The sequence below is a fragment of the Prunus avium genome, chromosome 3 (assembly GCF_965620075.1).
Source record: "Prunus avium chromosome 3, drPruAviu1.hap1.1, whole genome shotgun sequence".
NCBI lineage: Eukaryota > Viridiplantae > Streptophyta > Magnoliopsida > Rosales > Rosaceae > Prunus > Prunus avium.
This window is the reverse complement of record NC_142286.1, coordinates 13,515,896-13,541,118: the sequence shown is the minus strand read 5'-3', so window position 1 is coordinate 13,541,118 and position 25,223 is coordinate 13,515,896. Positions and strand designations below refer to the sequence as shown.

Below are 25,223 nucleotides of genomic sequence, written 5' to 3'. Positions count from 1 at the left end.
CTGATTACGGATATATTTTAGTCGTTTATAGTACAATTCAAAATTGTTTTTGTATTTGCTTATGAGATTGCATATGAATTGTTAATACGCATTTGAAATTGAAATTGTTTTTTGTGTTGGATAAAAGTCCAATAGTAGCAGTGAAGTTCATGCAGAAATTTTATGGAGATAAGGTCTCTCTCACATATATGAATCGGAATGTTTTGATTTGAAATGCACGTACGGTTGTGGCAAATTTCCGTAGAAGAAGAGCTTCGAAGGAGCAAACATGATTTAGTTGTTTTCATTGCAATGTTTGTAATCCAGAAGAAAGTGCTATATTTAGTGTGGAAATAATAATGATCAGAAATTTATGGTTGATGAGATGAGTTTGTTTGCAGAAAATATATGTGAACGGTGATGATTTGTGATGTGACTCTCAAGTCTGACTTAGGAACATTAGCATGTGTGGCTTTCGTGAATTATGCAGAAATTTGAAGTTGTAAGGCTAACAAATGAATAGCTCTAAACTGCCATGAACCTCTTTCAACCATCAAACGTTGATAATTACAGGTCCCAAGTGACATTATATTTATCTTTATTGAAGTAAAAGAAGCAAGTTCCTGAACCGAATATAATTGTATTATCTTCTTATTGAAAAAAAGAAAGAACAGAATTCTATTATCTCTTGCATCCAATCCAATCCAATCCAATTCTATATCAGATGTTAGAACTATAAATGGACATATATAAAAACTTAAACACCATGTAGTTCCAATAAAAGAACTATCATGGAAACTGGAGAGGAAGCAACATGGTAAGCAACAAGGCTTATTGCAGAACAAAAATATTAAATCCTTAGGCTTCACTGGCACATATAAAAACATATGCTTGAGAGACAGGGAAGGAAAGTGACCTTTTTCCTTTTAAGGTGCTAAAGCCACTTTTATAGTATTCTGTACTTGGCTTACAATTCTTTAGGCTGAAATTGTTTAGGCTCACTAAAATCATCTACTTTCACTGGATAACATACAAATTTTAACTAACTTATCGTTTAGCAGTGTGCATTCTGGTTTTGAAAAAAAAAGATTATTTGCAGACTTAGAAGGATTATTTGGACCACTTTTATGCGATCCATAACAAATTCAAATAGTTATATCTGTTACCTCAACAACAATAAGTAAATGACATGAATTTATACAAACTCATTCTCTATTTGTTGCATATTAGTGAGTCCTAGAACTAACCCACAACAATTCATTTTTTTTCTTTAAAAAAAAAATGAAACCCAATAGAAATCAACAGAAAGTAGAGGAAATTGACATGAATGTGGAAAAATTAAAATTAATCCACAAATCAAAGTGTGAATCCCATAGGATTCGAATGCATTCCTTATTGATTAACAGAAGATCAAATGGTTTCTTGTTTTCTCACAACCATTACAACCCAACTCAGATAACACATATACATGATACTCAAAATCAAGAAACCCACGAGAAATCAAGTGTAATCTCAACCTTGAGCAGAAATTTTCAAACCCATATTAAAAAACCTATCACAGAAGCCCAAATCTAAAACCACAACCCAGATGGATAAAAGAGAGAAAAAATTAACCAATGACATCGATACCCATACCTGATTGTCGGGTCCGCTCTTCAGCTAGCGATCGTTGATCTGCCCTTCAACTTGCGAGGGCTGGCTCTTCCTCTTCCTCTTCCTTCATTTCCCCTTCTGCGTGCATGCTTGACTTCGGTCTTTTGACGGTCATTTGAGTGAAACGGGTTAAAACTTTTAAAACAATCACAGCCGCACAATCTCATTAAAATACATCCAACGGCTGAGCGCCCCATCCCTCAAATAACACTATTTGTGGGATCCCTCAACTGAAGGGGACTATATATATATAAGGGTTAATCATTTTATTAGTCCCCCAACTTTGACCGGATTTGCATTTGAGTACTTCAATTTCCAAAATGGTACCCCTGGTCCTTTAACTTTAGTTTTGTTTGAACAACTAGTCCCACCGTTACTTCTGTCAATTTTTTTCGTTAAATTTAAGGGTATATGGGTCTTTTCATGTTTGTTTTATTATCCCCCTTTTGCAACTTGTCTTCCATCTAAAATAGACCTTGGAGAGCCTGACGCCAAAAACCTAAAGAATCAAAAATTGCAATCTGCTTCTGCAACTCGCATATTGGTTGAGTAAAAGTTGGAATCGTCAAGTTTGGAAGCTTGGAGAGCAGATTACTCTCCGGCGTCAACGCCCAAGTCACTACCAGAATCCATAATCAATTCTAGAATCATTTTCTCCAACAAATCTAGCCAAGAAAAACATTCAGTCCTCCCAGCTGACGAGAGAGAGCACCAAACAACCAACCACTGTTCAGTTTTCAAATTGAAATTATAGCAAATATATAGAGAGATGATGATTGAGATGAATAACCCAGTGGTGGCAGCGCAAGTGTGTTTGACGAGTGCGAGGGTTGTTCCCAATTCGAACAAAGCAGCACTAGGAGGATGCTGTAAGCTTGTATAGGACATCACAATCATTGAATCAATCTTGAACTCATGTTTGCAAATATAGAGATCAATACAAACTCGTCCAGTAAACTCATTCAGATGTGAATAAAGAATCCTGATGAGTTTAGGAATCCTAATCCTATTAATATTGACATAAGTGTACAGATGCTAGGTGTACAAGTTATATTCTAATTGGGTTTCTAATGGGAGAATCCAATCAGATTTCCACCAGCTAACAATATTAATACAGAGGTCCCTGCCTTCGCAAGAGCACGCACCAAAACAGTACTCGAGCCCCATTGAGAGTTGGTGAGTCAGAGCTTGCAGAAGGTAGAAGATCTTTGTGTACCAGAGTCAGTTTTCTGCAGGTTAGTGCTTAATGAGTCAGAGCTTCAATTGTTAAATCGATCTACATGTGGTATCAGAGCCTCGTTGCTCAAACTCTTTAATGCCTAACAACTAAAATTAAATTGTTATATGTTGCATAGAATTTTCTGTTGTTATAACTATTTTCTGCAGGCCCTAAAATTAAAGGCTCTATCGATACAGTTCATAAAGAAGATGTTACAACCACCAAAACAGCCAAAGCAGTTTTGATGGCTGTTACATCTTGAACGATCAAAGTAAATCGATAGTAGGTGGCATCATGAGTTGGAACACATGGCATAAGCTCATCCCAAAGGAATTCTATGCTATGTTTTTGGCTTATGATGGCATGGAATAATACATGGTGTTATGAAAATTTGACAAATCTTATCTTACCTAAAGGTCTGAAAGTTTTGATAAAGGCAATTTTCATAATCTTGTGTTTTAGTTTCATGATCAAGATATGCATATCAAAAATCCACCCAAAGGAGGATATTTGGTGTGCATATAGAAAGGGGATAAAGTTATATTTAATAAATGTGTATTTTTCCGCAGTCATGAGCAATTCTTATAACTCACATGCAATCGATCCTCTAACTGGGATCAACTACAAGAAGTGGAAGCAAGATGTTGAAATTGTGCTGGGAGTCATGGACTTGGATCTAGCACTAAGGGATGATGAACCCGCCAGACCTGCAGAGGGAGCAAGCGCTTCTCAAAGGTCTAAATATGAGAAGTGGCAAAAGGCAAATAGGATTTCTCTGATGATCATCAAAAGAGCCATAACAGATGCTGTGCGTGGAGGCATTCCAGATTGCAAGACTGCTAAAGAATATCTGGCAGCCATAGAAGACAGATACCTTGAGTCTGAGAAGGCTGAAACAGGAGTGTTAATGCATTCATTGACAACTATAAGGTTCGATGGCAATGGAAGTATACGTGAGCATATTTTAACCATGATAGATCTGGCCAGCAAACTGAAAAATCTTGAGGTACCTATCACTGATACTTTTCTGGTGCATCTTGCTCTTGAATCTTTACCTGCTGAATTTACCAATATGAGAGATAATTATATTACTCAAAGAGAGAAGTGGAGTCTGAATGAACTCATAGCTATATGTGTTCAACAAGAAGCCAGAATCAAGCGTGACAAATCTGTGAGTGTTGTTAACTTGGTGAGTACTATGGAAAATATGATCAAACAGGTAGACATCCCGGCCCCTTTGCAAAGTTCCTCCAAGATTGTGGCATAGTGGCTCAATATACGACACCAGGAACACCGGAACAAAATGGTGTAGCAGAAAGAAGGAATCGAACTCTCAAGGATATGGTTAGGAGCATGATATGTAACTCAAACTTGCCTACATACCTATGGGGAGATGCACTCAAGACAGCAAACTACATCTTGAATCGAGTTCCTAGCAAGGCAGTCCCCAAAACACCTTATGAGTTGTGGACTACAAGAAAGCCAAGTCTGAGACACATGCATATTTGGGGATGCAAGGCAGAAGCTAAGGTATACAATCCTCAAGAAAAGAAGTTAGATCCCAAAACAATTAGCTGCTATTTTATTGGCTATCCAGAGAGATCAAAGGGGTATAGGTTTTACTGTCCAGATTATACTACAAGAATTATTGAGACTGGAAGGGCAGTATTTTTGGAGCAAGTAGATGCATCAGACAAAGAATCAGATTTTGTGTTTGAAGAGTTAGGTGAAGTGGCAATAGAACCAGCTCAAACTAATGCCCCAATAAATGTGCTACAAGTTAATAACCAAGAAGACAATGAAGAAATTGGGATGGATTGGGATTATGAATTAGAAGATCAGCAACGTGCAAATCCAGAAAATGAAGATGAAGGCAACAATATGAATCCAGCAAATAATGTTCAAACACAAGTGGCCCAAGTTCAAGTAAGAAGATCACAAAGAAATAAAAGGCCGGCTATATCTCAGGACTATGTAGTTTATCTCCAAAAGGCTGACTTCATGGGAACAGATTTTGAGGATCCCTTGACATACAAAGAAGCAATGCAAAGTTCAGAAGCAGATAAGTGGATGGATGCAATGCAAAGTGAGCTGGGTTCAATGAAAGATAATGGCGTTTGGGAGTTAGTAGAACCTGCAAGTGGAATAAAACCAATAGGTTGTAAATGGGTGTTCAAAACAAAGAAGGATTCAAAGGGAAACATAGAAAAATACAAGGCAAGGCTGGTGGCTAAAGGATTCACTCAAAAGGAAGGGATAGATTATAATGAGACTTTTTCACCAGTCTCAACCAAGGATGCATTTAGAGTGATCATGGCATTGACAGCTCATTTTGACTTATTTCTACACCAAATGGACGTCAAGACAGCTTTCCTTAATGGGGAGTTAACTGAGGAAATTTATATGACACAACCAGAGGGCTTTAACCAAGAAGGAGGAAAGCATTTAGTCTGTAAATTGAAGAAATCAATTTACAGTTTAAAGCAAGCATCTCGGCAGTGGTATTTAAAGTTTGATCAAGTTGTCACATCCCAAGGCTTTGTGGAAAATCCAGTAGATGAGTGCATATATTTGAAGTTCATTGGGAGCAAGTTTATCTTTCTTGTTCTATATGTGGATGATATCCTCTTGGCAAGCAACAGTCAAACCCTTTTATATGATACAAAACAGTTCTTGTCTTCAAACTTTGAGATGAAGGATATGGGAGAAGCTTCTTATGTGCTTGGGGTGGAAATTCACAGAGATAGAGCTAAAAGAATGCTTGGTTTATCTCAGAAAGGATACATAGAGAAGGTACTTAAGAGATTTAATATGTCAGAATGTGCAAATGGAGAAGTACCTATCTCGAAAGGAGATAAACTAAATAGAGAACAAAGTCCAAAGAATGAGATAGAAAAAGATGAGATGAAGAACAAACCTTATGCCTCACTTGTTGGCAGCTTGATGTATGCACAAGTGTGCACCAGACCAGACATAGCTTTTGTTTTGAGTGTGTTGGGCAGATTTCAGTCAAATCCAGGCACTCCTCATTGGATTGCAGCAAAGAAGGTGTTGCGTTACTTGCAGAGAACAAAAGGGCACATGCTTGTGTACAAAAGTGGGAGTGAACTGAATCTAGTAGGATATTGTGATTCTGATTTTGCAGGGTGTCCAGACGATCTCAAGTCAACTTCAGGTTTTGTTTTCCTACTAGCAGGTGGAGCTATTTCTTGGAAAAGTGTCAAGCAAAGTACTGTGGCAGCATCTACAATGCAAGCTGAATTTGTAGCATGTTATGAAGCCACCATTCAAGCATCATGGTTGAAGAATTTTATTACTGGTCTACGTGTGGTGGATTCTATTTCAAGGCCTATACAAATCTACTGTGATAATAATGGTGCAGTTTTCTACTCAAGGAATAACAAAAGGTCAGCTGGCACTAAGCATTTGGAAATCAAGTTTCTTCTAGTAAGAGAAAAGATCAAGCAGGGTCATACTAGAATTGACCACATAGACACACATTCAATGATAGCAGATCCTCTCAATAAAGCAATTCCAAATGGTGTTTTCAAGCAGCATGTGAAGAGCATGGGAGTTCTGTCAAGTTTTGATGATGAAGTCTAGTGGGAGCTCTTAATTCAGTTTCGTTCATTAATTATTTTTCTCCAGTTTAAAGTTTTGTTCATGGCTATACATTAAGGTAGTTTTTGCAAACAGTAAGTTCTTTTATTATTGCATTTTATAGTTGCTGCAGTTTTATTAAGGATATGCAATATTCAGTTGAGACTATGGTATGTTTCAAATAAAGTTTTTGTTTCAGATGCAACAATTGAGGGCTTCATTTCGAAGCATAAAGAGGGCCTGATATGCTTATATGTTTATGATTCACATTTTAGGTTCATATGGGATATCAGTTAACTTATGTCTTGATGGTGCTTCATGTGTTTAGGAATTCTGTACATGTAACTCTGGAAACCATGTTTGATTGTTTAAAAGCATGAGTTTCTTTAGTTCTGTATGGATATTTCTTCTTGACAGAAGCTTGACATTAGGATTGAGTTTTGGTTTGATCTCATGGCGCCTAAAGTATGTTTGCTGTGGATACAATGGTTCAATACATGATTCAATGTTGTGTGTCCTAGTGGGAGAATGTAAGCTTGTATAGGACATCACAATCATTGAATCAATCTTGAACTCATGTTTGCAAATATAGAGATCAATACAAACTCGTCCAGTAAACTCATTCAGATGTGAATAAAGAATCCTGATGAGTTTAGGAATCCTAATCCTATTAATATTGACATAAGTGTACAGATGCTAGGTGTACAAGTTATATTCTAATTGGGTTTCTAATGGGAGAATCCAATCAGATTTCCACCAGCTAACAATATTAATACAGAGGTCCCTGCCTTCGCAAGAGCACGCACCAAAACAGTACTCGAGCCCCATTGAGAGTTGGTGAGTCAGAGCTTGCAGAAGGTAGAAGATCTTTGTGTACCAGAGTTAGTTTTCCGCAGGTTAGTGCTTAATGAGTCAGAGCTTCAATTGTTAAATCGATCTACAGATGCCTCCTCAAAACCTTGTCAATGTCGTCGGCAAAGGCAAATTAGGTGGCAATATTTTCATTTCTTCACCACCGCAATTAGTAGTAGCTGCAACCACACCAATTCCAATCCCAATCATGAGAAGAAAAAGATTAATGGCTACTTCCAACTCCAACGCTGACATGGCCAACAAAAACTAGATCTGCCCTTTTATTCCTTCTTCCTCCTCTTACGGTGACCCCTGCCCGGATCTCTTTTTCAACGTCCTTAGACCAAACGACTGGAGGTATACTAATCCACCCTGCCTTAAATATCTGAAGCAACTTCTTCAAAACCACCCCAAGACTTCGTTCAACACCTTTCTTGGATCCATGACGGCAGTGGAGGATTGGGTTATGTCCGTGGCTGTTTTCTTGGCGTGGTTCATGAGTCCCCTCGTGTACTCACCGGCGTCGATGCCTTTCCTGGCCGAGCACCTGACGCCGTCTGCCACTCCGATGGTCTGGGCATCATGGCAGATGAAGTGGGCGTCTTCGCCCAGGGGTTTTTCCTGGTTCTCTCAGAGAATCTAAAAGAATAAAAGTCTTTTTTGTCCCTCAAAACCAACCTGAAAAGACCCATCTACCCCTATATATAAAGTGGTTATTAACATAAAATCATGTAAGGAGAATGCAAGTAGCTAGTGCAGATCACACAAGAAAACACTAATTTAAAATATGCAAGTAGTGTCAACGAAGTCTAGCCCACTGAAAAACGGTTTGACTTGCACACCAATAGTCTCAAGTTCGAACCCCCATACAGTGTCGAAGCCCCTTCTCAACTCTCTATTTTCTTCATTCTCTCGGTCTCTCTTCTTCCCTTTAACTATGCCAATATTTTAAAACCACATCACTTAAAAGACGTCGGAATTTCATTTAAGTGACGTGGTTGTAAAATATGCTACAAACCATGTCGGTTGTTATACAAGTGACATGGTAGGGTATCAAAGCACATCAATTCTCAATAATAAAAAATGACATCGATCAAAAACATGCTGAACTTAAGTTTCAAAAGCACGTCAGTTTTATAAAAAAAATGACGTGGTTCAAAAACACGCTAAACTTAAGTTCTCTGTCAACCTAATTTTTCATTCCCCACTCAATGAAAAGTTCCTTCCCTCTCAATGAAGCCCTCTCCCTATCTGCATTCAAACCCTCTCTCTCCCTCTCTATCACATCTTTGAGGTCTTCATCCCCCTATCTTCACATCACTGCTACGTAGCGACACCATCAATGCACCAAGCCATCAATAAAGTTGGAACCATAGACAATCGATTATGAGCCTCATTCTCTCCCTGCCCAGCAAATTGATGAATAATGTTCTCCTCTCTCAGCAAATCGAACAAATGGGTAAGGATCTCTCCCTTTCTCTCGTTTTCAACATATCCCTCTCAACCACCTCTTCCTTTTCCTTATTTTTCTCACGATTTCATGTGTTCATGGAATAGATTTCTCTCTCACTCACTCTCTCTCTCTCTCTCTCTCTCTCTCTCTCTCTCTCTCTCTCTCTCTCTCATTTTCCCCTTTCCTCTCTCTCTTTTTTTGGTCATAGATTTCTCTTTTCCTCTCTTACCAGCCCGTAAATCCTAGCGATGCAGATGTCTCAAAGGAGATCCAGATTCGCCAAGAAGCCGAGGAAAAGGCCAACGAGATCTCCATCTTTGCTGAAGAAGTATGTATCCCAATTCTATCACAACTCTCTTCTTTTTCCCCAATTGTTACTTTTTTATAATAACCCTAAATTTCAATTTAATATCAATCAATTGTTGTAATTCATGCGTAATCAAGTTTTTGTACATGTTTTCCAATCCGAGATTCCAATGCTTGGTCTCCATGTCCGCCACCTTTGCTTCCATCTATGTTGCTAGCCGGTTTGTTCTCTACTCTCTTCTCTCTGATCTTCTCTTTTGCACTTCATTTGATTTTGTAGAAAATTTGACCCATATATGATAAATTTTGGTTCCCTCCCTTTTTCTTTGATCTGGGGATTTTCTGATATTAATTATGGGATGTAGGTTGTGGCATGATTCACAAAACATGGTTTATTTGATCAAAGAACTTGACAGGATTACTGGGCAGGTGGGTATGTCTTAGTTTTATATTTAAGATTAAAATTTCAGTTCTATAGGTTTGAAAGAATTCCTTATTTGTTTGGCTTGGACACACACTTCACATTTGTGCTTAAGGTCTAAGTTAGACTTAGGGATTAGCTCAAGATCCATCAACCTTTTGATTTTGCTCAAACTTACATGTCCTAACCTTCCATGCCATACATTACAAGACTCAACATTAAAAACTTGAGGAGAAATTTTATTATCTTAAAAAGCTACATTTATTTTGAACAATCCATCAAAAACATATCATTTTCCAATAAAGACATTGTTTATAGTAATAACAATCCTATTCGACTCCATTACAATTTTGTTTCCTTGTTGTACTAAGGATGGTCCACTGATAAGGTTTCTCCTCACATCAGGAACATGTCGCACATCTTTGAGAGTTAGAGCCTTCCCATATGTCATCTTCAATTCCATTTCTCCTATTCCACATACTTGTGTTACGGTGTCATTTCCTAGGGTTCCACTTCCTCCACTTGAGTTATGATAATTTTTTTTAAATCGTTTGTCAAAACACACATGTACGTTTGCCCCAGAATCTAACCACCAATCACTATTACTTAAATATGCGACATTAACCAGAGGCTTAAAACTATACCTTAGATTAAGTTCATTTTGATCATCTTGATCCACCAACACATTCACTTGGGCTTTTGGACCCCTTTCTCCTTTGTTCCACTTAAGCTTTGGCTTGTAGGGCTCGGTCTTCTTATAATGACAGTCTTTGGCCCAATGATTTGGTCTCCCACAAATGAAGCATGGTTGATCCATATTGTCATTGGAATTATTGTGGGGTATATTGTGCTGGCAATTTTGGTTTCGGTTGAGTTGATTATGATTTGGTCGGCTATTTTGTTAGATATATGCCCTAGAAGCCAATATAAAATGGATAATTGTAAGGAAATAATATATAATAGTAAAGGGGTAAGAACGTTGCTTTAGATACATAATGTACACAAAGTAACAAGTCCATGGATTAAGATATAAATGGAAAGTGGTCTAAAGAAGTTAGATGCACGAGACTTTTTCATGCATATAAATATCGTATCCTAAAATATTCCTGGTTATAGGATCATTAATTGGACAATGGTGACCCGCAAAGACTGGTACACATTTTGTCTGCTCAATTGGGAGGATAACTAGTCTCAAGTCATTCGTGCAGAGACACAGAGACAGGTGTGTAGGTGCTCTATAGAAGATGGAGTCCACTGAATGTGATAAACTCTAGAATTCTTGTATGGAAGTCTTACTCACAAGTGTCAAACAAAGAATTCTAAGTTGTGATAATGCAAATTAATCCTTAGACATGAGACATCACAGTTGTCTTGTGTATATGTTGTTTCTCTTTGAGAGCACTATACGGTTGTATCAAAATGATGTAACTTAAATGTGTTCCTTAAGACTCTCAACGTGTACGCAGAGACAGGTGAATGTACAACAAGGAATCTCTGCTCTTAGTAAGAAAAGAGAATACTCTAATGATATGATTCGTGAATCTTTAGCCAACATATTGGATGGAAATTGAAACAAGAACGTTTGCAATTTCATCAAATTGAATCATATAATCAAGAGATGTCATATTAGGGATTTTGACACAAGTTTACCATATCCCGAGAATATATGACATAGAGTATTGAATTAGAGAAGGATAGAATTGCATTGTAATCACAAACTAACTAGGTTCTCTAAATGAATTCTTTTTAGCTTGGGTAGCCATAACATATTGTTAGGTGTCACTCATGGCTTGTGGAAGCCCTGTAAGGACTAATTATAATTAGCATTCGCCAATAGGGAGAATTGTATGGAAGGATTCAATTAACACTTGATTTAGAGTGAATCATTCATACTCACTGCCTCGCTAATTAGAACCTATAAGATCACTCACTAAAAAAGAATCGATTAGGAAATTATGAAGAGAATGAATGATTTTGTGACTTGGTCAAAGTCAATGTGAAAGTCAAAGGTCAAAGGTCAAATGGTTGACCGACACTTGACACGATCAACTAAGGATGACCAGGACCAACCCTCGTTAGACAAGTGAGTGATTAAATTAGTTAAGTCACTAGAGTAATTAAATTGATTAGATTAATTTAATTATTCAATTAAAGTTATGAAACTTTAATTAAAGGTCGCATATATTAAATTGATTAGATTAATTTAATTATTCAATTAAAGTTATGAAACTTTAATTAAAGGTCGCATATGACTTGGAAACTCAAAAGGGATTTGACCATATGGACTTAGGCACATATGTGACACATTATAGGATTAATGTGTTGGACCAAGATAACAAAAGATGACACACAAAAAGGGGGTGTGGCTACACTAGGGCTTGGGGGAATTTTTGTCACTCGTGATATTTTTGATCCTATAAGTGTGTAGCTATGGAATCCTATCATCCTAGTGGTTTTTCAAGTTGGTGAAATTGGAAGAGAGAAAACATCAAGCTCTCTCTCCCTAACCCCTTGAATCTATCACATCAAGTGAAGATGCTAGCACCACTCTTAACTTGTTGTCTACTCATTCTCTCATCCCATTCAATCATTGACAAAGAGCTTTGGGGAGGTGCATATCTTTGTACCTATTTGGAGAGCTACAAGGTGGAGAATCAACATCAAAGGGAGAGCCAACAACAAAGGGACCACTCCCTCTACTTGAACACCATTCTTGGTTTCAAGATTCGCTCCAAGGGTATGAACATCTTATCTTTCTCTCAACTATGATTTAGAGAATCTTTGGTACACACTTTAATAGACTTATAAAGATTAGGACCAAATGAGAGTTGCATGAATCTCTAGTTTATTTAATGCTTCCGCTCTTACTTTGATTTCAAATTAGATATGGCATGCTACGTGATTTATACTCTCAAAGTTTGGTTGTAGAGTGATTTATACTCTCAACACCATTCCCACAATATTCCCTTCATATTTTTGTTTGTCCTCTTGAAAAATTTCCTTCTAGATTGGAAACGATTCCTATTCTTTGAACTTTCCACTAGGTTCACCTTTGTCTTTCCTTCCTCAGGCTTGTTAGTTGATCTATGTTTCTCTTCAATCCTAAGGGAGTTTAATACTTGGGTTAACATTAAATCTCCTTGTTTGTGCCTAAGGGTTTTTGCAAAGTTTGACCAACTTGAGGGTGATTTATCAATGAGACAAGAAACTTTAAACTCTTCACTAAACTTAGTACCCTTAAGTTCTATTTTTCTCAAAAAATCTTGGTACTTATGAATTTGTTCACGTATAGTTTTATTGACACGACCCGACCCAAATTCTACTTTGGAATCCGAGCCGAACCCTATGCGTGTCCGACACCTGGAAGGTGCCAGGCACAAATGACCTAATTGCCCTTCTAGTCAAATTTCAATAAAAATTAGGGTTTGACTTCTGCCAAAAATTCAGCAGAGTCTCCCCTGTAATTTGACCACTCCCAAAATTACACCTGTGAAACAAGCAAACAATTATACACCAACTGCCAGCATGCAAATATTTACATTCTAACAGTTAAATATGCGTTCTAGGGCAATATCAGAGCTCTACACCAAATAGGTTACAAGTATAATATAATTATACAAGACCCTACGTTGTCAAATGACGTGGCAGAAGGTAGTCTCGGCCCGGTGGTGGCTCACTGTGCACGCTTACTGCCTAGGGGCGCAAAACATTAAAAGGGAGAGTGGACCAAAAACAAAGTTTTAGAAAATAGTATATGAACATACTAACCCCACTGTAAAATCAGTAATAAAACTAAATCATTTCTTATTTATACTCGTACTGAAATCAATGCATTCCGTATTTATATCTATAGAATCACACACTTGATCAAACATTAATTCCTTGAAAGCATTGAAATCACTTTAATCTACCACCTAGGTGTACCCATTTAATATTTCCGCCAATTCCTTTAGTTTTCGTCAATTCCTATAGTTTCCTTCAATTCCTTTATAATCCGTCAATTCCATCCTCGTGCCACCGGAGTGACACGTCCTAGCAGACCTCAAGAAACACAAAGTAACCCGAGCTGCAATCCTCACGGGATTCAGGGGACATTTAGTCGACCTGACCCGCGTACCTCGCTCCCACGGTCCCGGGTACCTCTAGGACTGGCAGAGCGTAAGTCAAGCATGCTGACATATCTGAAGGCAACTGATAAAACCGAAGGCAACAACTTAATCCGTAGGCAACACATATAAACCGAAGGCAACCTTAAAAATCCGAAGGCAACATATTTAATCTTGGGTACCTATGGTGGTTTCTAAAAATATATATAATTCTAAAAAGATTAGTGAATAAATGAATTCATGTTTACTTAAAACTCTGCTACCATTAAACCTGATATTTAATTAGATTTTTCCTTTTTCCTATATCCATTAAAGATATAACTCTCGGCAGCATATAGATTAAAATATTTAAGAACGCATATTAAAACTATGCAGCACTAATCTTTGAATAAAACTTATTCAAGATCAAATAATGCAAATAAAATTGCATACATCATTTATAAAACAAAGAGTCCACTCACTGATGATCTGAGCTAGCTGGACCCTTTGAAGGTCCCTCCTGCAGGTCAACTGGTGCCCGGGTGCCTGAATAACCATCATAATATTTTATTAACAAATTTGCTCAATAAAATAATATTAAAACAACAACCCTGACTCCCGGCTCCTAAAAGTGCGTGCATCAATTTTAAGGTCGTTCCTATGCCCACATTAGCTTTTCTCTCCAAGGGCAAGGTTTAGAAGAAACTCGGGACTCGAAAGCGATAAAGTCCCAAAAGTCAACTCGGGACTCGAAAGCGATAAAGTTCCAAATTTCGATCCAATAGTTCCTAGAGGTTCCAATAGCCTAGGACACATGCCCCGAGAGTTTGGTCTCAATCGGACGGTCGGATTGCTCACGATTGCGCGACTGGACGGACGGACGGTTTCCGTAACCCTAACCCTAGGGTTGGCCTTTTCGGAGTATCTGGGACTCTGATTCACAATCCGTCAAATCCTACACGATTATGAAATTACCTAGATCAACATATTCCAATTTGACTTCAATCCAACGGTCCGAACGTATTGAACCCGGAAATCGCACAATATGCGAGATCCATTCGGGGTTCAAACGTTGTCCAAATTAAGATCCGCAAATTCCTACGTGCTCGTGAGGACACGAGGATCATTCTAGGACCAAGAGTGGTCCCCGACACTGGGCTCACGCGCCGCCCACGCGCCGGTAGCGCGTGGGTGTGTACCAGAAATTCTCTAAACCGCCCACCCAAACTCCTACCCTAGGTAAAACACCTAATTTGGAACCACTTTTGTTCTTGGACTATGGCCAAAGAGTGGCTGGAAGTAGCTGAAAACGAGCTCTCAAATTGGCAGAATTTCAATTAAAAAATTAACCAATCAAACTTCAAAATCTCTCAAATCCTACCCAACCATCAGCTAAATCATGGAAAATAGCTAGAAATCCATACCTTAATCGACTGATTTGGTGGCAGGAGAAGGGAGATCGATGGCTGTGAAGTTTCGAATGAAAACCACCGATTTTTCGTGGTTTGCCGGCAAGATCGTGGTGGCTGGCAGAGTGAGGAGGCTGGGGTGGGTAGCTAGGGTGGTGGCGGTCCTATCTTGGCCGATCCCATGGGTTGGGGTGGGGTGGGGTGTGGTGGTGGTTATGGTGGTTTGGAGGTGGCTGCAAGGGTGGAGAATAATAAGGGGAGGGGGGGCTGGTCGTGCTGAAGAAGAAATGAATCTGCCAAATTTTTTATTTTTTTATTTATTTTATTTTATTTTTTTAAGGTCTGGGTTATTACATTTATTCTCAACCATGATATAGTTATTAAAGTTTGAGATTGTAAAATGATGTATTCCTGGATCTTCTATCCCATATTTAGCCTCTAATTCTTCCCACAAATCTTTTGCATTTTTTTTTATCTTGAGAAACATCATACAGATCATCAGAGATAGGATTAAGGATTTTGTTATGGCAATGATATTCTAATTCTTCTTTATCATATTTGTCTTAGTTTAAGAAGTGGTTTCAATAGTTTGATTAGGTTTGGTTTGATCTTCTAAGGCAGAAGCTAGCCCGAAAACAATTAACCAATATTTAAGTTATCTTTGCCACCTCTTAAAATTTGTCCCATTAAATTTTCCAGGTTTAACACTATTGGTCTCTACACTATCCATCTCAATTCCAATAAACAATAATGAAGCAACAAAATTTGAAATTTAAATATAATACAAGTTGAAATTTAATAATAATCAAATAATTGGTAAACAAACAATAATGTAAAGGAAAAATGAGCCAAGTTTATGACAAGATATCTAACTTTATTAAGATTTTGGAATTTGTTTTAATGACCAAACGTGGAGGTCAAATTAAAGAAATTGACTTTAGTATATAGGATATTGAGATGAATCTGAAATTTTGGAACAAAGGATCCATGACGAGAGTTATAAAAGAAATTCTTTGATATTGGCTTGACTTGCATTCTTGAAGTTCTTTGACTCACTGGTATGGTATCCATAGTTGGACATTTGTTTTCATTATTTAGGAATATGGAAGACATTGCTCAAAGTCTAAAAATATTTTCGAATAAATACTTTCTCAAAAAACCCAATGCTTAGTTGATAAAACAAGAAGTATACTAGTATTAGTCATTAATGTGTGTAGGGCACATTTTAGATTTTCGCCATGGGCCTTTGAAAACTCAGGACCGGCCCTGAGAAGAACATGGAGAATTGGGAATTATGGTTGGGAATCAATGTGTGTGTGTGTGTACGTGAGAGAGAGAGAGAGAGAGAGAGAGAGAGAGAGAGAGAGAGAGGATATGTAAAATTGGGATTTCATCTCAAGTAGAGCATATTAGAGAAGAGAAGAAGAAGAAGCAAAGAAGAAAGCAATTGGGGGTGTCATCTCAGAGATAGTAGAGCATAGAAGAAGAAGAAGAAGGCAAAATTTAGAGAAAGAGAGCAGTAGCAGAGACCAATTTCACATGACCAAAAAAATATATAAAAATGATGTTGGGCCAATAGGGAGCTTTTATAGAGGATATTTTTGAATGAGTTTTAGAAAGAGGGCATTGTTGAATAAAACATTGGAGCCGAGGGCAAAGCCGTGTATTTCCCAAAAATTTAAGTTAAAATATTTTGTAGACAATTTCCAAAGCTAGGGTTAGGGAAAAAAAATTGTTTATGATCCCAAAATTTTAATTTAGATGGGAGTGACCTGAAAGAGTGACCTATAATCAAGGTCTAAAATATCGATGGTATCAGAAATATCGGAAGTCCAAAAACACGGAAATGTTGATGGAAAAATCGGGATATTATCGGTATCGGTAAAAATTGAATAAAAACCACGGAAATTGTAAGAAAAATTTGGAAATTTTTATTGAAACTTTGCAGGATTTTTATTTAGTCAATTATCTATTAGTTTATCACAAAAAATTGGAAGGAAATGCATTGCATGATGGATTTAACTGATTTAAGTTGATTATATAGAGAGCTGGCAAACACTGTAAGTGTAGAAAATATGTAGTAATTAATGAAAGAAGATTAAACACACCATAATCATTTATATATAATGAATTACTACAATATTTTACACTTTATACATTGCATGGTAAGATACATGAGTGACTTAGTACCACATAGAGTTCCTATGAGGTTCAAAATTTTCACTATCTTCATCATCTCTATGTGTAGAGTAAGTATATTGTGAAGAGTAGTCATCAAATGATAAATCCCCAAAATAGTTTTGCATGTAATTGTTAACATGCCACCCATATGGATCCGAGATTGGTTGACGTTGTCCATAAGCAAAATCATTTGAAGGAGTAAAATGGTTTTCACAAAAACCATGTATATAAATATTTTTGGGTTTCGTATCATGATATTATCGGGATATTATCGATAATATCGCAATATATTGCCCAAATCATTCATAAAAATGTTGATATATTGACGATAACACCATGGTTTGTTGCGAAAATATTGTTAATGTATGAATTTTGATTAATTCTTTTGGCTTCCCTTGACAATTTTGTAATAGGATTTTTATTGTATTTATCAAGCTCAAGTTTAGATTAAGAATAGCATCTCTAGGTGTTCTTAACTATCATCTATCATATGGAGGTTCAAGCAAATTGACAAAGGTAAATCATGCATTGCATATCATTGCATTAAACTGTTTTCATAAATGATGACTAGTCATCCTTGCTCTGTAGGATTTCCAGCTGGTTAACCAACTGTTTTGTCCTATTCTCTTTTCTCTCTCTGCTGCCATGTGTCATTCTGACCTAAGGGAATTTTTTGTCTGTAAAGGCTAGTGAATTCCTCTTTTGGCAGCCGTCTCTTTTGGGTGGAAGTTTTGGAAAGATTGGCTTGCTATCTTTCTCTTCTTCTTCCTCAAGAGAGAACTATATATTTCATCTATGAGTTTTTCCAATTGATTTCTTCTTGAAAAACTGCATTTGAAACTCGAATCTGCATCTAGCTACTTAAATCACTCTCTCATTTATATCTAGGTCAGATTCAAGACTGATTTCTTCAAGAGTATGGTTTCTTGAAGAAATTGGTCATTCTCCCTTGAATCCAAATTTTGGTTTCGGTCTGAGTTGGAGCTTGCAAGCTAGTGCCATGAGATGAACGAGCTAGAGAAGGAGCTGCCATTGCCATGAAGAACTGAGCTTCAAGCTTTGCTAAGTTGGAGAAGAAGATTGCACGAAGGAGGTATAGCTCATCTTCCTAAATAGATCTAGGTGTTGCTTGAGCTTGCTTGTATTCCTTTGTAAGAATCTTTTTCTACTTACTAGATTGCCTGATCGATTGATGACCTCCAGTTTTTCCCAATGGTGGGTTTCTGGGTGAACAAAATCTGGTTTGCATATCTGTAATTTTTCTGGGTTTGTGTTCTTGGTAATTGACTAGTCATCATTATCTGCTGTTTGGTATTTACTTGATTATAATGTTTTCACACACTTACACCATAGTTGTTGCTAGCACAGGGGATGCCTAGATTGATGGGTCCTTCTGAGTGCCTAGGTTGTCACTAGTACTTTTCTAGTGTTGCAGGTACATTGTGGCATGCTCTGTGTGCATTCTTGATTGTGGTTGTGTTTGTGTGATTTAAATTTACCCCTCTTCACCTAAGTACCATTTTCAATTGGTATCAGAGCTTCAGCTCTTCACACAAATAGAGAGATCCTAGGATTTGTTTTGGTGTTTAGGTGTGCTCACTATGGAAAGGGATCGAGTTGCTGGATCGTGCAACTCTCCTCCGTACTTTGACGAAAACAACTACGCTGCATGGAGAAAAAAAATTGAGATATTCCTTGATGCCCTTGATGAGTATGCAAGTGAGTGTTGAGGCCCAAAAATCCAAGGGCTAGGCCCAAGCGTATTCTTGGCCCGGTACAAATAATTGGTCGTAAAGGAAACCCGATCGGGGCATAAAGAGAAAGTGTAGGACGCACCTACCTAAGCCGTGGGTTATGTGTCACGCCAAGCAAGCATGCAACGGCTTTATAATTCACACTCATTTGATGCTATTTGATCCAATCACAGGCTTATTATAGCATGATAAAACTCAAGCGCAAGCACGATAAATAAACACGCCATGCCATCAAGCCATGCTACGAGCTCAAGTGGGCCTAAGCCACGTAATTACCTGGGGCTTGCTGAGAAGGTTGTGGCATGGATGGGTACGAGCACTCACGAGGCCCATTGAGGGACCGAGGAATGGAAGTTTTAGGCCACCTAGGAGGCACTAAAACTCAAGCCCATTCCCCGGGCCCAAATACATGGGTTAGCATGAGAGAGGAGAAAAATGAGGTCCAATGCCTTAGGAGAACATCCCATAGACTGCTGTAGCACTTAGGCAAACCCACATCAGTAAAAGCCCAAAATGAAAACAAATAGGTTGTTCCCAGCAGCTTCACAAAAACCCATTGGATGCTGGAAATAGCATGCCAAAGCCCAGCCCAACGCTTTATAAAAAAACCAGCCCCGTGTTCCACTCTTGTCAGGACTCCAATTTGGTCAACGAGGAGCCATGGCAGGGACCGAAGGAAATCTGTGTATATCAAAGGAATACCCACTGGACAAACAACTTCTCCCATCCTCTCTTTCCCTCTGCGAGCTCTAGTTTGAAAACCGAGGGAGAAAGCAGGTGGCGCCTCACCCCCATGGGGAGGCCCAGCTGTATAGAAAACCTTGGAATTCAAAGGAGCCTGCACTCTGATGGAGGAGGTTTCACCAAAAGGAATGAATGGAAAGAAGCGAAGGAAAATGTGGGGATGGAAGATCATAGAACTAGGGTACCAAGTGCCTATAAAAGAAAGCTCCCTCTACCCAGCAAAACACACCATTCCACAGCACGACCAAGCTTTGTCAAGCGCACTGGAATTTACTCTAGACACCCCATCTTTATTTCCATCGTTTTCTCTCTCTTTCCGAGATAGAAATCCTCCTAATTTTTCCCTTTCTTTTCTGCTGAAGAAACTCATGCTTTGATCTCTCTCTCTCTCAAATTGCTAAACTCGTGAAGGCTTAGCTCCCATCCCACAAGCTCCTCAAGCCAAGTCACTAATAAATTCGTCACGTTCTTCTGGTTGTTGGTGAAAATAACCCAAACGTATTTTTTTTAAGGCTTTAGCAAGTCTTTTAAAAATTCTTTTGGGAGTTTGGTTCTTGAACTCGGGCATCAGGAGGTTTTGTTTGTTTTCTTCTTACAGCAGCCCAAGCCCATTCGTCAAGCTGCTGGAACAAAAAGACCCCTACAGTGAGTATCTCACAAAAGAGTGGGTTGCTCCAGTTAAGACTGTTGAGAGTGAAGTTGTGCCCAAGCCCAGGTCGGAATGGACTGAAGTTGAGGTGTTTGCTGCATATTCAAACAAGAAGGCCAGAAATGCCTTAGTTACAGCCTTGTCTAGCACACAGTTTTCACATATACAACACATCCCTAATGCTAAACAGGCTTGGGATAAACTAAGGGTAGTTCATGAAGGGGACGACCAAGTTAGAACCCTAAAACTTCATATGGTGCTTGCACAATTTGAAGAACTTAGGATGTCTGAAACTGAGTTTATCTCTGAGTTTCATGGGAGAGTTGAGATGATCACTAATGAAGCCATGAGTCAACCTATTGAAGAGCTTCTTGTTGTTCAGAAAATTCTTCGTGTTCTACCATCTAGGTTTAGAGCAAAGAAAACAGCAATCATGGGGGTCCAAAACTTAAATGAAATTAAGCTTGGCAAGCTTGTAGGAAAATTGAAAACATATGAGATGGAGTTGAATATGGAAGAAAATGACACTAAAAAATCAAACAATGTTGCACTTCAAGGAGTGCATGATTCATCTCTGAAAGGTGGTGAAAAACCCTCAATTTTTGAGGATGAGATGGCCTTGTTTGTCAAAAAATTTAGGAGAATTCTTAAGGATAAAGGAAAGTTTGCTAGAGAGGGCAGCTCTGGTAGTGAGAGACAATTTAGACCATCAACTGATCGGTCTAATGAGAGGAACAAGGATGTCAAACCTTTCACTAAAGATTTTAGAAAATCTGTCAAGTGCTTCACTTGTGGAGGCATTGGGCACTATGCTGCCGACTGCGCAAACAATCAGAAAAAATACTCCAAAGGAAAGGACAAAGCCATGAAAGTGAGCTGGAGTGAGAATGAGAGTGATGTATCTCAAGAGGATTCATCTTCCTCTGATGATGATGACCAACAAGTTGCCTTTGTTGCCTCTGTGCAGCTGGTGTCTGATGAATCTGCTTCTGAGTCAGATGACCTGTCATACGAGTCATTAGGAAGAAAATATGATTGCTTGTTCAGAGAGACTTTTTCCTTGAAAGAAGAGAGTCTCAAACTTGAGGCCAATAACCAAGAACTTAAACATGAAATTCTCATCTTAAAAGAAACCGAAAAGGAGTTGAGTGACAAATTTGAGTCTCTAGAAAAAGAAATTGTTGCACTTGCGTCAATTAGGAGTAATCTTGAAACTCAAGTTAATGTGCTCAAGGAGAGTAACATCGGGTTCCAGAACTCAAACAAACTGCTCCTAGGTGAATTGAATGAAGCAAAAAGTAAGGTTATATCTATGACCATTGGTGCCTCAAAAATTGACAAAATGTTGAATATGGGAAAACTTCGAGGGGACAAAGGTGGTCTTGGATTTGATCTTTTTGATTCTAGGTCGTCTAGCTCTACCTCTAAGTTTGTCAAGTCAAAAACTCCAGCCATTGCTCCTCTTGATGTTCAGCAGGTAGTCAAGAAACCTAAGTTTGTTCCAACTTGTTACAGGTGTGGGTTGACTGGTCATATTCGACCAGTCTGTCATATGTACCAAAAGGATAAGACCAGAAAATTGTCTTCAAAATCTAAAAGGAATCCCAGATCTTTGCAAGATCAGGTTGATCATTTGCTAAATGAAGTCACTAAGATTGCCAAACTTGTCTCCCTTAAAATGAGTTCACCCATTGTGCCTAAGTCTACTTGGATTGCAAAAGGTCATACCAAATGTCTTGTTGTGCTAAATGCTTTTGCTGCTTCAAACACCAACTCTTGGTACTTTGATAGTGGTTGTTCCAAACATATGTCTGGTGATAAGAGTGTCTTCTCATCCCTCACCCCTTTTGATGGAGGCACTGTGACTTTTGATGGAGGTCACAAGTCTCAAGTTGTTGGAAAAGGTACTGTTTGTATCCCTGGATTACCTGAGCTTAAGAATGTTAGATTTGTTGAGGGTCTCATATCAAATCTCATTAGTGTGAGTCAGCTGTGTGATGATGGAGTAGTAGAAGTTAGATTCTCCAAGCATGGCTGCAAAATCATTGGAAAAGGTGGCAATGAGATTGTGAGCGTGGCAAGGTCTAGAGACAATTGCTATTGCATTGATGGGGTCAATGATGCAAAAGTAGTTTGCAATAAGGTTGTGAATAAAACAAGTGTCTTGTGGCATCAAAGGCTTGGACATATGAACTTTAGAGACTTGCATAAATTGTCCAAGAAAGAATTAGTGAGTGGTCTACCAAAGCTTGACAAAACTGATCAACATATTTGTGAAGGATGTCAATTGGGCAAACAAATTAGAGTGTCACACAAAAAGGTCAAACACATTCAAACCAAAGTATGTCTAGAACTTGTTCACATGGATCTTGTTGGCCCCATTCAAACCTTGTCCATTGGTGGCAAGAAATATATTCTGGTCATTGTTGATGATTTCTCTAGGTACACTTAGGTCTCATTCTTACGTGAGAAATCTGACACATTTCAAAGGTTTAAATCTGTCTGTCATCTTTTGCAAAAAGAGAAGATGACTAGTCATCTGCCTCTTGTTAGAATTAGAACAGACCATGGTTCTGAATTTGAGAATTCTCAATTTCTGAAATTTTGTGAAGAGATGGGAATTAAGCATGAGTTCTCTGCACCTATTACACCTCAGCAAAATGGTGTTGTGGAGAGAAAGAATAGAGTCCTTGTTGAGATGGCTAGGGTGATGCTCAACAGCAAAAATCTTGCTAAACACTTTTGGGCTGAAGCTGTAAATACAGCTTGTTACATCTCAAATAGGGTATTTTTGAGGTCTGGTACCAAACAAACACCCTATGAGATTTGGAAAGGAAAGAAGCCTAATGTTTCATATTTTAGATTCTTTGGTAGCACATGCTATATTCTGAGAGATAGGGAGCATCTTGCTAAGTTTGATTCTAAGTGTGATAAGGGAATATTTCTTGGCTATTCCACTTCAAGCCGAGCCTATAGAGTGTACAACTGCAAGACCAGAACTATCATTGAGTCCATAAATGTCAATATTGATGATTTTGCTGCCTCTACTGAGATGGCATTAGATGAGGATGGTCTTTTTCCTCCTCCTCCTCTCATGCAAGATCTCCAGGTCTGGATCTTGTGGTTGACCTGTCAACTCCTTCAACCTCTAGTTCCATCTCATCTGTCCAGGTTGCCAGCTCCCATGCTGATCACAGTCCTCTCACTCGAACTGAGAGTGTCATTATTGGTCCTCTTAATCAAGGAGTGAGAACTAGGAAACAAATAGCTCAAGAAATTAGCCATGTGTGTTATGTCTCAAAGGAAGAGCCGAAAAATGTGAAAGAAGCCTTGCACCATGGTGAGTGGTTTCTTGCAATGCAGGAGGAATTAAATCAATTTGTCAGAAATGATGTTTGGTACCTTGTCCCTAGACCAGTCAACACTAATGTTATAGGTACTAAGTGGATTTTCAAAAATAAAACTGATGAACAAGGTAATGTGGTAAGAAACAAGGCTAGATTGGTTGCTCAAGGATACACTCAAATGGAAGGCATTGACTTTGATGAAACTTTTGCCCCTGTTGCAAGATTAGAATCTGTTAGATTACTTCTTGCCATTGCTTGTCACTTGAAATTCAAACTTTATCAAATGGATGTCAAAACTGCCTTTTTGAATGGTATCCTAAATGAAGAAGTCTATGTTGAGCAACCAAAGGGTTTTGAAGATCCATATCATCCAAATGATGTGTTTCGGTTAAAAAAGGCCCTCTATGGTTTGAAACAAGCGCCTAGAGCATGGTATGAGAGGTTATCCTCTCATCTTCTAGGAAATGGCTATGTTAGAGGGTCAGTTGACAAAACTTTGTTTGTAAAAAGGTACAAAAGAGATATCTTGATTGCTCAAGTGTATGTTGATGATATTGTGGTTGGTTCTACCTCTGACTTGCATGTTCAAGAGTTTATTCATGTCATGACTAGTGAATTTGAAATGAGTCTTGTAGGTGAGCTTAACTATTTCTTAGGTCTTCAAATCAAACAAAGCCATGATGGGATCTTTATATCTCAATCAAAATATGCAAAAAAGCTTGTGAAAAAATTTGGTTTGGATGCTGCAAAATCTGCAAGAACTCCAATGAGCACTAGTGCTAAAATTCATAAAGACTTACATGGTAAAAGTGTGGATCAAACTCTCTATAGAGCATGATAGGAAGTCTTCTCTACTTGACTGCTAGTAGACCAGACATTTCTTTTAGTGTTGGGGTGTGTGCTAGGTTTCAAAGTGACCCAAAAAAGTCTCACTTGTTTGCTGTTAAGAGAATCATAAAATATGTGAGTGGGACTGTTAAGTTTGGATTGTGGTATACCTATGACACTTGTGCCACTCTTGTTGGGTATAGTGATGCCGATTGGGCAAGTTGTAGAGATGATAGGAAAAGCACTTCCGAGGGGGTCTTTTATGTAGGCAACAACCTGGTTGCTTGGCATAGTAAAAAACAGAACTCTGTCTCCTTATCCACTGCTGAAGCAGAGTATGTTGCAGCTGGGAGTTGCTGCACTCAACTCCTTTGAATGAGACAAATGTTGGATGACTATGGTCTTGCTCAATCAAGCTTTCTAATCTATTGTGACAACATGAGTGCCATAGATATTTCTAAAAATCCTGTTCAACACTCTAGGACTAAGCATATAGACATTAGGCATCATTTTATTAGAGATCTTGTGGAAGACAAAATTTTAACCTTAGAGTTTGTTCCTTCTGAGAAACAACTTGCAGACATACTCACCAAGGCCTTGGACTTTCAGAAACATGTCACACTTAGACAGTCAATTTTCGTTTGCTCAATTGATTGATTAGCGTGTCTGTTCCTTGTCTTCAGCACATTCTTGAAATTGATATGCCACTGTTCATATCTCTCCTCTCTGATGGTGTGAAGATT

General features: G+C 38.3%; 2 protein-coding genes across 2 annotated transcripts; both read left to right on the top strand.

The window, feature by feature from the left end:
- The first annotated feature begins 3,422 nt into the window (after positions 1-3,422).
- Positions 3,423-4,118, top strand: LOC148295671 (uncharacterized). The gene has a single exon (XM_088250565.1). It carries the CDS (start codon positions 3,423-3,425, stop codon positions 4,116-4,118), a length of 696 nt encoding a protein of 231 aa, XP_088106691.1.
- A 14,641-nt stretch (positions 4,119-18,759) lies between these two features.
- On the top strand, positions 18,760-22,757 carry LOC110769176 (uncharacterized). Its single transcript, XM_021973106.1, has 2 exons — positions 18,760-18,877; positions 20,335-22,757. Exons 1-2 carry the CDS (start codon positions 18,760-18,762, stop codon positions 22,755-22,757), a joined length of 2,541 nt encoding a protein of 846 aa, XP_021828798.1.
- Positions 22,758-25,223: the final 2,466 nt, after the last annotated feature.

What these genes read in the sequence shown, in the direction of transcription:
- LOC148295671 (XM_088250565.1), top strand. Translation starts at nt 3,423, where the DNA reads ATGAGCAATTCTTATAACTCACATGCAATCGATCCTCTAACTGGGATC.
- LOC110769176 (XM_021973106.1), top strand. Translation starts at nt 18,760, where the DNA reads ATGGAAAGGGATCGAGTTGCTGGATCGTGCAACTCTCCTCCGTACTTT. An exon ending in TGCCCTTGATGAGTATGCAA is followed by an intron (nt 18,878 to 20,334) that starts GTGAGTGTTGAG and finishes GGGTTGCTCCAG; the next exon opens with TTAAGACTGTTGAGAGTGAA.